The sequence below is a fragment of the Uranotaenia lowii genome, chromosome 3, assembly GCF_029784155.1.
Source record: "Uranotaenia lowii strain MFRU-FL chromosome 3, ASM2978415v1, whole genome shotgun sequence".
In the NCBI taxonomy this organism is placed as follows: Eukaryota; Metazoa; Arthropoda; class Insecta; order Diptera; family Culicidae; genus Uranotaenia; species Uranotaenia lowii.
This window is the reverse complement of record NC_073693.1, coordinates 105399767-105414943: the sequence shown is the minus strand read 5'-3', so window position 1 is coordinate 105414943 and position 15177 is coordinate 105399767. Positions and strand designations below refer to the sequence as shown.

Here is a 15177-nt window from a genome sequence, read left to right as displayed (position 1 = left end):
CAAAAGGAATCGTAATGAAATTTTCAGCACTGATAGAGGAAACATTTTCGAACAAAGTACTATCAAAACATTCCAAATCCGACAACTAAGAGCGCTATAATATAATAAACAGTGCGTCCAGATTTAAGAAGATTCATGCTTTAGAGCCAGAAGAGGTATGATCTTAACTTGAGCATTTATTGGTGAGCAAAAACTGGCTCGCAGTTTTCTTCGCTCTCGAGCTTCGAAAGTTTTGATGCTCGACCGCTTGAGCAAGAGCATTTCAATCCCTGCTTGCAAGGCCCTCAGCTAACCCTAGTCTATCGCAGGAGGACCGTCATGATGTTGCTGTTTTTGGTTCCGAACACCACCAGGACGTTTTTGCACTTGTCCCTAACATGAAGAACAAACGCGTACGGAGCACCCTCTCTCAGGCAGCATGGGACCATAGCATTAACCGGGGTTGGGTATCCGATCTCCGCTAAGGTTGCGCGCACCCCAGCAAGCAAAAATACTTATACTGGATTTCTTTTTTTACCGAGTTACCTGATATGTGTATAAACATGTAACTCATGCCTACTCTGTAACAACTGTTTAATTTAGCAAAATGATCAAAAAAAATTTCAATGGAGAATTCTCGGGACCGCGAGAAGGCAATATTTCGGTAATATTTGGGTGTGTACATTCAGCCACTGTATTTATTTTAAAAATCATGCTGACAGCATTTACCCTGATGACAGGTATCAAACACCAGCCCCTCTTCACTGGTTGTCAATTCATGTTCCTGGCGGTCAGACTGCTGGTGGTACTGATGATGAAAGCTGCCCTTGCAGCACGGCTTCGATGCAGCCGGATAGTGATGTTCCTCCATTCGCCAGGTGATGAACTGAATCTTGCTAGTCGGAGCCGTGGCCGATGGACGACTACTGCGACAGCTCTCGAGGCTAGTGTCGGATGCGCTGCGTTTGCTGCGACTCAGCACACTCGGATGGGACCTATGTCGTTTGGAGAAGAATGGTTTTACTTAATGGAAGGCGAGTTAACTAAAAGGCAGTTTGGATGGAAAACATATGTACATTCTGGGAGCACTGGGGGCAGCAGGTGGTGTCATGTAGCACTGGTTTGTTGCAGTATTTTCAATGGATAGCCTCGGAGCCGGTAGTCTATGATCTGGAAGGAGAATTGGGTATAAGTGTTCGAAGAAGTTTTTTGATAAAAGCTCTATACTTTTCGGATGCGATGGGAAGGTTTTGTTAAAGCAGTACATGAAAACTACACCGGTCAAGACGGCAATCAGTACGGAGGAGATCATGACGCTGATCATCATGATTTTGTCATCTTCGACCATCCAAGTTCTCTGCTTGGATGCGGGAAGCAATCGGAACGGTAAACAATCGAACGGGGAAATCGAACTAGCATTACGAGGGAACACACAGAAGATGTAGTTTCTATCCGGCTGCAGATTGTTGATGCGGATGCTGCGTCCAAAGATGTCTACGCAGTGGGCAGCTTTCTCCAGATTCACGGCAAATACGACACCTTTTGGTGCTGGGTCGTGGAACCAGATGATCGTTGAATTCGGGTAGGGCTTGTCCAAAACTATCTCGACAGCACCCAGTTGAGCATCGGTTATGGAAAACACTTTTGTTCGACGCATAATTTCAAGTTGTGACCCGTAGTATGGTGCCATATCTGTATCGACTGGCAGCCCTGTTGATAGACACTGCATGGAGTATAGCTGTGGTGGTTTAAACGTAGTGTAGGGATGCGTTGAAGATACGCTTGGTGGAGTAGTTGAACAAGGTTCTAGCGAAGGAAAATCGGTTGCTGGTGGTGTGGAGGGTCTATCCGTGGGTTTTGTAGCATCAGGAGTTGGTGGTTTTCCAGGGTTCCGAGTAGAACGAGAAGTTGATGTAGTTTCAACAGTAGTCGATATTGTACTAATTGTAGTTGTTGTAGGACAAAACCATGCCTCGGATACCAAATCACCAGTAAGTTCGTTTGGTTCGAAACACACTATTTCATCAAACATCTGTGGTTGAGATAAAATCTTGTCTTTCAAATACAAAAGCGAACAGTCACATTTGAAAGGGTTGCCCTTGAGGTACACTTTAACATGCATGCCACTCAAGCGTTCAAATGTATTGTTAGAGATAGTTGTTAATAAGTTATTTTCCAAGTGCAGATGTTTCAAAAAAGTTCTACTGAGCCTGTCGATTAATCCTTTACTGAGTTTCACTATCCTCGACTCGCTCAAATCCAAACGCTTTAGCCATGGAGTCATCTGAAAGGCATCATCTTCTATCACGTTTCCAAAATTGTTGTGTCTCAAAGAAATATTGTTCAATTGGAACATTAAAATTGATCCGGTGAAAGCTTGCGGACTCACACCGAACAAGCTTCTTTCTACCAGAAGAGTTTGCAGATTGTATCTCAACGGATGCAAGACGGATTGCTCAATCAGCATCAATGGCAAAGATTTCAATCGAAGCTCCTGCAACTGCATCAGACCCGTGAACATATGGCTTCTCAATTCTGTAATGTCCAGGCGATCCAGGGTAAGCACCAACGTTTGACTACAGGAAGACATTTCGAACGAATATTCTCGAATCTGGCTTACTCTTGAGTTCTGTATCTCGAGCGATTCGAAATTAACATCCTTGCCCAAATCAAGCCAACCCTGATACAATGCGTTGTTTCTCGTGTAAAGGTTCTCGATAAGCAACTTGAAGCTGATGCAGCCTTTTGATTTCTAAACGAAGAATGAAAAATTTAACATTCATCATAATAGTTTTCGTTTTTTTGTCTGAATCTCACCCTTATCAACTGCTCTATGAGAATATTCATGTTGTCAGCCTCCATTCTTTTGCAGGTAATACAGCAAGAATCGATGTAACAGCCCGTATATCTCGAAGGTTCTTTCGATCCTCTCAAGCTTATTGCACTGATGTTAGAAAACCCTTCTTCACCACCATCAACAATCTCCTCATTGGTGCTGATAAATAAACAAATCCATCAGGTCTGAAAATGGTATAGTCATGCAACTTACTCAGAAGTAACCAACTTTCGCGCCTGATATTTTTTATAAATGTCCATCCCGATCCAGAAAAGAATCAACAGGAAGATAATCATACACAGCAGTACCTTAATGCAGTGTTTGTTTTTCGGTTGAAAGAGACAGCTGAAGTGTTAAAAGTAATGTGATTATTTTAACTTCAAATATATTTGATTGTGTTCAACCTAAGCCTTTGGTCACTTGCTGCTCCACCAGAAGCCCTAGATGCTTTGAAAACGTCGAAGGATTTGGCTCCCCTAATTTGGTACACCATTTTCAAGGAACACTTCCTGAACTGATTGGCCCGATCGGAAAACGGCAACTGGTTGGAAAGTGGGATTAATTTCCATGATATTAATGGACTGGTTTATCAGCTTACTGCTACCTACTGTTGGTTGATTACAATATTTGAGCTCAATTAAACAGATAAATAATCTCTGTTAGCAGTTGTCATCGCAGATTGGGGATAATATGTTATATGTTATAATACATCAACAGTTTAATATCCTCAAGCGTTGCCATTGATAATACAATCGACTAGTTCAGATGAAAGTGTACTGTCTAAGAGAAAGGCTCCATAAATATTCAAAGGTAAGTAAGTCAAAGGTCCAAGAACAAATCGATTGTATTATTTGTATTTATTAACTGTTCTCAATCGTTTCAAGCTAGTAATTTTTTGCACTTTTCAATTTCCACCGCCGACCGTGGCCTAGAGGATAGCGATTAAGTCTTCTAAGCCAGACGTCATGAGATTGAGTCTCGATCACGACATACATAGTACTATTTCTGTGGGCTGCTAGTAAGTTGCTAACACGGATAAAAAAAACTCTACAGGTTGTTATCAAAATTCGTATGGTTGGCTCTTCTATATCACTGATTTTTGGTTGAACCCATAATATTGCTTAATCTACATCGATGACTGCGATTCGCCTTAGGTCTTAGGCCTTAGGTCGATGACATAGTGAGTGCGATGCGATGCGAATTGGCGGAAAATTTACGGACTCGAGCGGCGGAACAAATTGACATCTCCTTCGCCGCGTTGAGTATGTCAGGTTTAAGCGATTCACATACATTTTCATGAAATGTGGTTCACCGCATTGAACCGCATTCACCGCATCGCATCGCATCGTATTCACTATGTCATCGGCCTAACCTAGGGTTACCATATCCTGCAACGCCAAAAAGAGTACACTAAGAAAAAAAATTTAAAATTATAAAGACAAACGCCATTTATGATGTGATATGACTTACATGACGAATGCTCAGAATTTTAAGTTGGATTATTTAAAGTTTTCGATTTTATGCTGAGAAAGCGCAGAAAAGTTGATAAAAAACTTTTTTTAGAAAGATTTTTTAAAATTTTGGCGTATTTTATTCATTTTTTCAAAAACATTATTGCTGATTTGTGTGCTTTTGATTTGTGCACTATACTTCTAAGAAAGTTGTTATTACGCATACTGTCTACTGTCCGAGATTCTCTTGCATACTATAAGGCGCTTATTTTGAACGAAAAATTTCGATTGAATTTGTGAATTACTCGTGAATCCTTCCATTGGTATCCATCCTTTAAAACATTCAACAAAAGAAGCAAAACTCATGTGTTGTGCAAAGAATGCATAAATATTTATTTAAATACAATCTTGATGTATCGGAAAAAAATAAGTTAATTGATATAAGAAAATTTTATTTAATTCCTTTCACTAAAAAAAAGAGTACATTTCGTAAAATTTCACAAAAAGAAGAGTACGCTCATTTCTCGATCGAAAAAGAGTACATGTACTCTTAAAAGAGTACGTATGGTATCCTTACTCTAACCCCACCCATCGACTCGGGATAGAGAAACAAGAGAGATCAATAGCGGGAAAGATCACATGCGGGATATACATTGTGTTTTGGATAGAAGGTCCAGCAGTTGATCGGCAGAGCTCGATTGCTCGGGTTCGCCGGTTTCATCACGTTCACCGTGGTGAAATTGGCTAACGCGCCGTTGTACTGAAGCTGAGATTGCAGGTTCAAGTCCTGCCGGTGAGCCGTTGTATCTTTTTCGAAAAATTCATGATATTTACGGCTCATGTTCTTTTGTTCTTTGATAGCTCATGTTTCTTTAATTCTTTCCGTCATCTATGAAAAATGTGATTATTTTCAGGTACAAAGATGTACCAAACGATTTCATAACATCAGTGTTGATTTCGTGTTCGATTCTCACCACGAAGGTCGGGGTTCAATCCCCAAGCCGAGCAAGTTTTTTTCAATAAGCAATTTGACCATTCTGATGCGATATATGTAGGAATTGAAAAGCAATTAAGCAATTGATCATAACGGCACCATGTACTGAACATAATAAATAATCAAGAGAAGGTGATACGAAACGATGTCAAGGGTGCAATTAAGATAGAATTAATTAAAAGGCCGCTTGAAGCTGAATAGTAGATCATTTGGACTTGTTTTGGAACTTGAAAGTATCAATTATAACTTAAATTATGAACTGCATAGAATGTACTTTATATCAATGATGGGGCTGAGTATTACTTTTGAGGGTACCTGTTTAATGGGACTTTTGGTTGCTTGGGTAAACCTGACAAAATCCGGGCATTTGATTTCAAAATTTTCGACCAAAAATCCAGGCAATATTCGGTGAAATTTGAGCAAAATTATCGATGATTATATTTTACTAATCTTACCTTACTTTAGTTATTTCTCCTAACTCATCAAAAAAAATTCCCGCTATGAATGGTCGAGGCCAGTTTTATTTTGAGTTTTGGGGGTTAAACCCCTCCCATGAGTATCTAAAAATGTCAAGCAAAATGTTCTTTTCTAAACTCAAAATTTTATATTCCTAATCACATCTTGATGAACGACTAAAATGATTAAATAATCTCGTCTCAGAACTAAGGCCAAAACCTCTAAATCTCAACCCTGGTTAACAATTCTACTAGAGTTTTTCATGTTTCATATTCTATTGTGAATAACTTTTCATTGCGTGACTGGAATTCAATGAATATTTCAGCAAAGTTAGCAAGTGATGTATTGCTTACGTATGCAAAATTTGGTAGCAATTTGTCAGCCCCGAGATTTTTCCGGCTCGGATAAGTGCGGAAAAATATTTGGTTAGCTTAGGCTGGAATCATTCCGGATGTTTTGGATCCAAATTTGTGATTAGTAATTTAAATGTGTTGCCTGGGATCAGAGTGTTCATTTCGCGGATCCTTTTCCCGGGATTCCGGGTAAAATTGATTTTAGGTAGTATTTTTAGTACCTATTGAAGAACATTTCAAACTTTTTTAAAGCCTCAAAAATTCAATTGGTTATTATAAATATCATTTTCCTTGCTCAATCTGATCCATTGCTGCAATTTAGATCGCGTGAAATTTAAGTAATTTAGCACTTTTTATTGGCTTTGGGGATGCCGGGATTTTAAAGCGCTTCTCGGGATCAGATTATGGATCCTGTTCCCAGTTTTTAATTCTTTATTTGCAATTCGGATAATCATTGGGACAAAATCTTGAAACGAATCTTGGATTTGCATTTCAAACTAACATAAGATTTACTTTTCCTGTTAGAAACTCATTATTTCGGAATATGGAAAGAATTTCGATTGAAAATGTTTACCATTAATTCTAATACCCGCTAGGTCACCGTACAGAAAATCGAACAAATTGAATATTGCTTGGCTTATTTTTATTCAAAATAGAGAAAAAATGCTTTACAGATAAAATACATTTTGTAACTCTAGGAGCTGTTTAAGAATTTTCAAACGGAAAAATATTGATTCTGGTATACAGAATCAATATTTTTCTGTTTATAATTTATTCAACTTTGGAAAATTTAAAATATTTTTATAAAAAAAGTTAAAAAATTATTTCGCGTAAAAATACTTTAATTAATTCAAACTGCACCGAATGGTTATCGAACTCATAATTTTCAAAACAGTGTTCATGAGCTTCTTAATGTTAGATGAAGTCTTACGAAGGAAAAGTTTTTTTAAGATAGATATATTAAATCTATGATTCTTTTTTTTTTCAAGAAACTTAGTCAATCGTATCAATAAAAATTTATTAATGAATAATGATTTTTACCCCTGAATATTTGCACCACGTTTACCACTGGTTGTCGAAAATGATGTTTTATTTACATTAGACAAAACGGAAAAAGCTTTGAAATAAAATAAATGCACTGATTTGCATGTAAATGAATGTTGTAACTACCTTTTTTAATTCAAAGTAGGTACATATGTCGTTAAATCCTCTACAACCTGAGCGATTTTCCTCACCTGTTGAAATTAGGAATAGGAAGTGCCAAATAAGGTTCACTGGCAGACTTTAAAAAAACATGTTTCAACTATTTACATAGTCAAAAAATAATACAGAACTATATATAGCGAGCGAAATAAGAATAGCACCACTAAATGTTTGGCTTGTTAAAATATGTAGGGGAGAATGAGGATACTTGATCCCTGGGGATACTTGATTCCTTAGCTATATCTCGAAACTGGAATGTCTTACAAAGATCAAATGTTCTAGAAAAATGTGCCAAAATGAACAAAATAACAATGCATGTAGTTTAAAATTTTTTATCAAAATAATTGTTTGAGTAATTGAGCTTTGTTTGAAAAATTTCACAAAATGTAAATTGAAGATCTTTTTGCATCACTTTAAAATGTTCCTTACATGGGAAAATTATGAAAAAAATATTTGTTCCAATGTATCAATCGTTCGAGCGTAAAATGAACTCTCAACTTTTTTCAGAATTTTTTTTCTAAAATGTTGATTATGGGTACAATTGATCCCCCTTCCAAACGACACATTCTTCTTCTGAATTGATCGTTTTGATTGCTGATTACGAAATTACTAATATTTATCCAAATACTAATATTTGTCAAACAATTGTCTGAAGAAAAGAGCAAAAATAATTAATTTTCTCTTCATTATAAAAAATAGCGCCTTAAGTATGCAATGTTATTAGCGTTGAGACAAAGTCATAGAATTTTCTTCTTATGTCTGCTATAAATTGTGAAATGAGAACAAACATGACCAAAATAGTCAATTAACATTCTATCTTGGGGTTTTGTTTGATTCTTATAAAAGGATTAGAGCTTCCTGAATAAAAGATCAAGTCTCCTTCAATAGGGGATCAAATCTCCCCTTACTTCAGAAAAATCGCAATTTTTTACTCCCACGAAAATGCTTCTAGTTCATCAACGGGTTCAAGTATCGTTCTAATTTTTGGAGCATAGAAACTTGAAGTTACAAGCTGTCAGAAAATGTCAAAGACGGCGAGTTGCTAAATTTTTCCAAAAAGATATGGTGAAAATAAGAAAAGGGGATCAAGTATCCCCACTCTCCCCTATGATTGAAAATCACCTAAATTTTGTTCAATAAATTGTTTAACGAATGAATCAAGCATAATTTCACTTTTTTTTGGACGTTGTAATTGGCGTTGAGGACCAAAACTATGGAAAAAGGATGCGAAATAAGAATAGCACTAATCTACCCGGACAAATCACTGTTTTTTCTGCAGAAGTAGCCGCTTTACTACTAGCTCTGCGCCATATCACATCTTCTGGAAACGCTGTTATTTTTAACGATTCTGCAAGCGCCTTAAGTGCCTTGCAGAATCCAAAAAATCGACATCCCTGGATCCAAAGAATACAAAAAATCAATCCAACAAATGTATCTTTCTGCTGGATACCAGGTCACTGTGGTATTCGTGGCAATGAAGAAGCGGATAAACTAGCTGCACTTGGCCGTGATGAAGAATCTGATCCTATCAAAATCCCTGCTTCGGACCTACATCTGTGGGTCAAAAACAAAATTTGGGAAACATGGCTTAATTCATGGGTGGCCAAAATTTTCAACAGGCGGGCCAAATTTTGGAAATGCGATAGCCTGGCGGGCCATACCATCATTTTTTTATAATATTTCGAGCAAAAATGTCAAATATTTAGGGTAAAAATTCCACAGTACATTACATTTTTTTCAAGGTCTTAAAATTATCCAATATATTAAAATCCTGATTTTTACTTCTGTATCATGTTGAGTTGTCATGGTTTTTCCTTAAAAAATAAGGACAAAGAAAATGATGTGATGACTGATGATATGTATCGACTGCAAGCGTTCTGGAAAAAAAGACCAACTCACTTCTAACATGAGCGTACTGCTTCACAAATGCCCATTTCAGATGTCGATACTTATTCGACAGCTCTGCGCAAAAAATGAAAGATTGTTATTCATTTGCAAACCAAGATTTTCAGAAATTCATTTTAAAATTAATAATTCAAAAGTTAACCAGACCTCCATCTTTGATAATTTCAAAACTCAACTAACTTCAACAATTCAAAATGCAATTTTAAATGAAATGCATACTATAAAATCGGATTTTCAAACAGTGACCGCGGCTATAGAAACATCCCAATAATTCTCGCCTCCAAAATTGTACACTATCCAAACAGATTAAAAAAACGCAATCTTTTTTTCCGGCACAGGTGAAAAGCTGGAAAATCAGTTGGACAAAGTAAGTAAAAATTTGATCCCTAAAAATGCCATGATTCTAGTAGTCCCATTTGTCATGAATGAAAATACGATTAATGTCATTTGTAAAATCGTTTAAAAAAATCGTTTAACCAACTATTAAAACTAGACTAGAAAACTATGTCTAATTTTAAAAACAGAGCAGATCTGAACCTCTCCGTTCAAAACTCAACACCTTCGCCTAAGCATGAAAAGGATTGAATAAATATACACATTTTTAAAAACATTTGGTCTAGCCTTCTCTTTCTTTTATAATGGATACCACAGATATTGTCAATTTCAAGCAATTTAAATATGATGTTAACTCATAACTTTTTTCGTTATCTTCTGAACTTTCGTAGAACTTAGTTTTATTGATCGAATCTTATGTTATGATAACATCTTTACACGGCTTATGTTCATCCATTCATTGATTCTCATGTATCCTTTATCTTTTCATCATATCGAAAAATTGATTTTTTTTAGAAATTTTGAGAGCGGTTTTCAATTTTTTTTCAATTTTCACCAGTTAAAAAATCATAGTTTTGATAAAAAAAAATTTCAAAAAATTATCAAAGAATTACGGCACATTTTTAACATGTACGCATGCCTATAATGGAATAATTGTTTTATTTAGGAGTTTTCATTGCTTTAAGAATAATGGTAAGTGGTAATAAAATAAGAAAAATCATCACAATACACATCTGTTATTCGAAAGTACTGTTCATGTTTCAAATATTAGAATATTAACAAATATACAGGTTTTTTCGACTTTTAATTCGAATTGTCGAATGATTACAGAGGTACAGATTTTTGTAAACTTCATCTCCAAATGGTACAGAAACCAAAAAAAAGCTCATCTCTTAAATAAAACTAAGACCACATTTAACATTTTGGAAAAGCTTCGCGGACCACAAAAAGACAGCCGCGGGCCACATGTGGCCCGCGGGCCATTGTTTGGCCACCCCTGGCTTAATTCTTGGCGAACCAACAGAAATCTATCATTGGCAAAAATCAAAGGAGAACCTTCAATTTGGAACGACCGAGACATTAGACAAGATCAAATCGTTTTGTTAAGACTTCGAGTAGGACACACAAGGTTAACACATCGTCATATACCATTGAAGGAGGAGCTGTCCCGACCAGGGCTGTTATAACTAGGGGTGGTGTAAAATGCCAAATAGCTCAATCGCCCATGCTGTAACTTTGTTTACAAAACAAGAAGTGGGATCAAAGTGCATCAAAAGCAGGTAGTGTTAGTAAAAATGATTTAGTTTCGGATGTACCAGCTAACGAAAAGTGTATAATATTTCTCATTAATTAAAACAAGGTATGTAATACTGTTACTTGTGAGTATGGTTTTATATAATCAGCATGTCAAAAATGTTTTTTGCAGATGCCTTTTTTTGTGCTGTATTAAAATGTGGAAATAAATATCGCAGCAGCTTTTCCTAGATTTCCACGAGAAAAAAATCGGCAGAAGCAGAAAATGCAGTTTTGTTGGTCGCAAGAAGAAAAAGGAAGCTCTGAAAGGATCTAAATCGGAGAGCGATAAAGACTCTGCTGTGAAGAAACCTGGTCAGAAAAGGCCAAAAATATTGCAATATCGGGGGAACAGGAAGAAGGACTTCCGCAAAAGCAAAAATCCAGAATCGTATCTGTGGCATCCTGAAGAAGAGAATAAACCCACGCAATCAGATGAGTGAACGACGGGTATTCAAAACTATAAAAGGCAAGGACCGGTATGCGCAACTCTCAGTCTGAAGAGAACCGACGAACGGTCCAGAACGGGAACATCATATTGGCGATCCGTGCCAGGAGCACTGCCCTTACCCTCGAAGAGAGTTTAGATTGATTTAGTTCCGAGGGAGGGGTACTGCCAGACCAGGAGGTGCAAGATGTTAGGCCCAAGATGTTAGGCGCAATATGCGAAGGTGTTGCGGTGAAGTTTGGTGCAGCGATGCATTTTGCTGAAGTGTGAAAGTATGGTTATTCAAGTTTAGATTTGATAGCGAAAGTGTTGCAGGACCGAAGATGTTACGGCGTCGAGGATGTTACGGTGCTAAAGGTGTTGCTGCCAAGAGGCTTCCGGTGGCTATGATTAGGCTATGCCAAAGCTGTTGTGGAGGCTTAGATGTTGCTGTGCCCAAAATGTGCGGTGCCGGAGAGGTTACAGTGCCAACTGGATTTTTGTTGTCATAATGCTAGAGACGGCTAAAATTCCATAGTGTGGGTGGATTAAAGGGTGGTGCTCCGCTCAATGATGGTTTAGGTTTAAATCAAAGCCCACGGAAAAAAATGAAGACACAGTGAAAGGCAATGAATTGGCCATTAAGTGGCTGCACTAGTCGAGCTAGGCTCAAGGCAGTGCTTCTATTTTGAAAACTATTGCAGTCGGGGTAAGCCCAAGACGCAAACACTAGTCGAGTTTAGCTCAAGGCAGTGTTACCATTTGAGAATTGATGCAGTCGGGTTTAGCCCAAGGCGCATATGAAAACAAAATAAAATAAATAGCGATATCCTGAATCGAGTGCTAGCTCATGGTCAGGCGGAAAAAAAAATATTAAAAGAAATCCTGAACCGAGTAGAAGCTCATGGTCAGGTAACAAATGGTTAAAACCCAGTGGGAAAATTGAAATATGAAGAAAGTGACGAAAAGTAGAAAAAATGAAAAGATAATATCAGAAAATGAGAAAAAGTGTTTCAATACAGATAACGAGAGAATGAAATGAAAACTGAAAAAGTTGCTCGAAGGAGAAAATAATTTAATGTTAAAAGTTTTCCAAATTTAAAACGTAGGAAAAAAATGAATAAATTAAATGCCATACAGACAGAAACAAAATCGAATAGTTTAAAGAGAAACAAATATTACATTTAAAACAGTGTTGGTGAAAGTAAACTAAAATAAATAAAGAGAAAATGAACAGAAAAAGGGGAGGAAGAGCTGAATGTGATGAAAACTAAAGAGGAAAGAAAACAGAACCACTTGAAAAGAAACATGACAAGTAAGAAATAAGAAGTAAGGTAAATACAAGTACGGAATATGGAGGTGATGGCGAGAAATATAAAAAGGGCGGTAAAAAGGAAAAGAAACAAACATAAACAAGAAAAACATTGATCGATAACTTATGAAGAAATAAAGTATATGAAAATGACGGCATAAGGGTATCAAGCTATAAATTGAGAAAAATGGCTAGATATTCCCATTTATCAATTTTCGTGCAACGGGAGGATGTGGCATCCTGAAGAAGAGAATAAACCCACGCAATCAGATGAGTGAACGACGGGTATTCAAAACTATAAAAGGCATGGACCGCCATGCGCAACTCTCAGTCTGAAGAGAACCGACGAACGGTCCAGAACGGGAACATCATAGTATCCAAATCGAGGATTTGTTTCAGCGACTCGGACAGTGACCGAAGCCGATTCAAAGTTGCAAATGGCAACGATTCACGATCTCGTTACCGGTCTCGGTCGAAATCTGGAAGCCATAGTGGCTCCGGATCTTGATCCCGATCGGGTTTACATTTTTGATCCGTTAGCCGTTCACTTTCCGGATCAAGATCACGCTCCAGCAGTCGTTTGCCCTCTTGCTCCGGTTCCGGCAGTCGTTAAACCTTACCAATTTCTAAAAAACCAGTGTCCGGTTCAGGATCCGTTTAAAATCGGAATTTTCAATTGCTATGCAATTCAAACTTTTTCTTTCAGTACTTTAAAGCTACTTGACTAACACCGGTCATTGCTATAAACATTCAAAACATGTTTAAGCCGAAACAAATTTTTATTTTATAAGTGAAAAATATGTAGCAATGTTGCAATCATGTAGCTAAGTAAATATAAAAAAATAGAATGGATCTCCGAAAACTTTTGGTTTTAATTTTTTTATCACTCAACTTCAACTCAACTCAAGTCCTCAACTCAAGTTCAGGACAGCCACCAGGGCCAAACTCAGCAGCAGCATTATAAGCAGGATTTTGATGCGCTGAAGTAGGGTTTGATTCCTCTCGGTATATTGCTTGACCCTGGGGGAACATAGTGAAAAAAAAGAAAGATTGATACCTCGATCATATCAAGCTTCGCATCTAGTGGAAGTGTGATTACGTCTACACACTCCTTCTTGTGTTTACGGAAATCCTGTGTTAAATTCTTTTTCCTGATCTTTCGCCGGATCCGTTTTTTGTGCTAAGTCAGTGGATAACACGTCGGCAGTGAGATACCTTCCTTGGTCAGCAGGCACTAATATTGCTTTCGTCCAGATAGTCATCGTCTCCATCCTGCTCAGCGCCGCTGTTGCTAACCTACTGCTGCTGCTTCTGGTGCCTCTAATCCTGTTCAATAACAGAATTACTCGGCTACATAAAATCTTCCTGTAAGAGTCGAATGCACAGGTCGTACAGGCTGGGCACGATTCCAGTAAAGGTTTTGATGCCGGAGAAAACTTGGGTGCAAAGATTTTTGGACTGCATGCTGTGGCCGAGGGTCTCTTCTCCGGTCAGAATCGACCGCTGAGCCTTGCGTTGTTGGAAAATACACAATTTATCACGACCTGGACCAGCGGAATCGGGCGATAATTGGGAGAAATGGTTGGTAGCGATTCTACCAACTTCGATGCGTCCGGCAATGGTTCCAGTTTAACTTAAATCTAACTGCTTCAGTAGGGAGGGCGTTGAGGAGTAGGAACTGCTGCTGTAGCCACTGCTGCTGGAGGCAGTGCTCGGAGATCGGGCTTCACGGCTTTTGTCCGAGGAGCTAGATTGTTTTTCCGTTTTGGCATTACGGAGTACAGCCACTGTTGTTTGCCACTGTAAAACAAAAACAAAAGATTTAAATCAAGTTGATGGTGACGTCATATAAAACACCACCACCAAAGCACGACTGTTTCTGTCATACTTTTCATTGCTTTTCTTTGACACAAAACGTAAACAATGTAATAGGCTGTCAAAATTTTGCCTTCCGTGCCCACTTCTTCACCGCGCCTACTTTGTGTCAAAGTTGTTCCACCCCTAGATTTAATAGCCCTGGTCCCGACTTGTGAGCACTGCAACTGTAGGTTGAATGTAGAACACATCATCATAGAATGCCCTGGATTCCATAACATTAGAGAATTGTACGACATTGATAAATCTCTCCGCAACGCGCTATCAAACAACCCAGCAAACGAAGAAAAATTGTTAAATTTTTTAAAAGAATCATGTTTATACAACGAATTGTAATCCTTTTGTATGAATTATAAAAATTTTTTTAGAGGCGAACCAGCCTGTAGCTGAAAACCTCTCAAATAAAGACAAAAAAAAAAGAATAGCACCACTTGTGTTTTTTAACAAAAACAAGATTATTTCTAAAAATTACTGTGTAAAAGTGAATAATAATGCTTCTACGAATTATTTGAATAGTTAACTGCATTTTAAGAAGTTTTCTAGAATTTCAAAGATTTTCAAAGGTTTTAAGCAAGATTGCGCAATTTATGCCATGATTTCGCGATGGATATTTGAAATCTTCTACAAAACTCTATGTTTAGTAAACGACGAAATCCCATATAACGTGGGTACTTTATTCAACTTTGCTAAAAAAAAATCAGGACAAAAATTAAGCAGACTAAGCTTACCTTCTAAAACAAAACAGTTAGGATGTGTAAGT

At 37.5% G+C, this 15177-nt stretch overlaps 1 protein-coding gene across 1 annotated transcript; it reads right to left on the bottom strand.

Moving 5' to 3' along the window:
* Positions 1-682: 682 nt before the first annotated feature.
* Positions 683-3324, bottom strand: LOC129752491 (uncharacterized). The gene is made up of 6 exons (XM_055748264.1): positions 3220-3324; positions 3029-3160; positions 2797-2974; positions 1207-2731; positions 1056-1149; positions 683-974 (listed from the first exon to the last, which is right to left on the bottom strand). The coding sequence occupies exons 1-6, from the start codon at positions 3306-3308 to the stop codon at positions 683-685; spliced, it is 2310 nt and encodes a 769-aa protein (XP_055604239.1). The 5' UTR covers positions 3309-3324.
* Positions 3325-15177: the final 11853 nt, after the last annotated feature.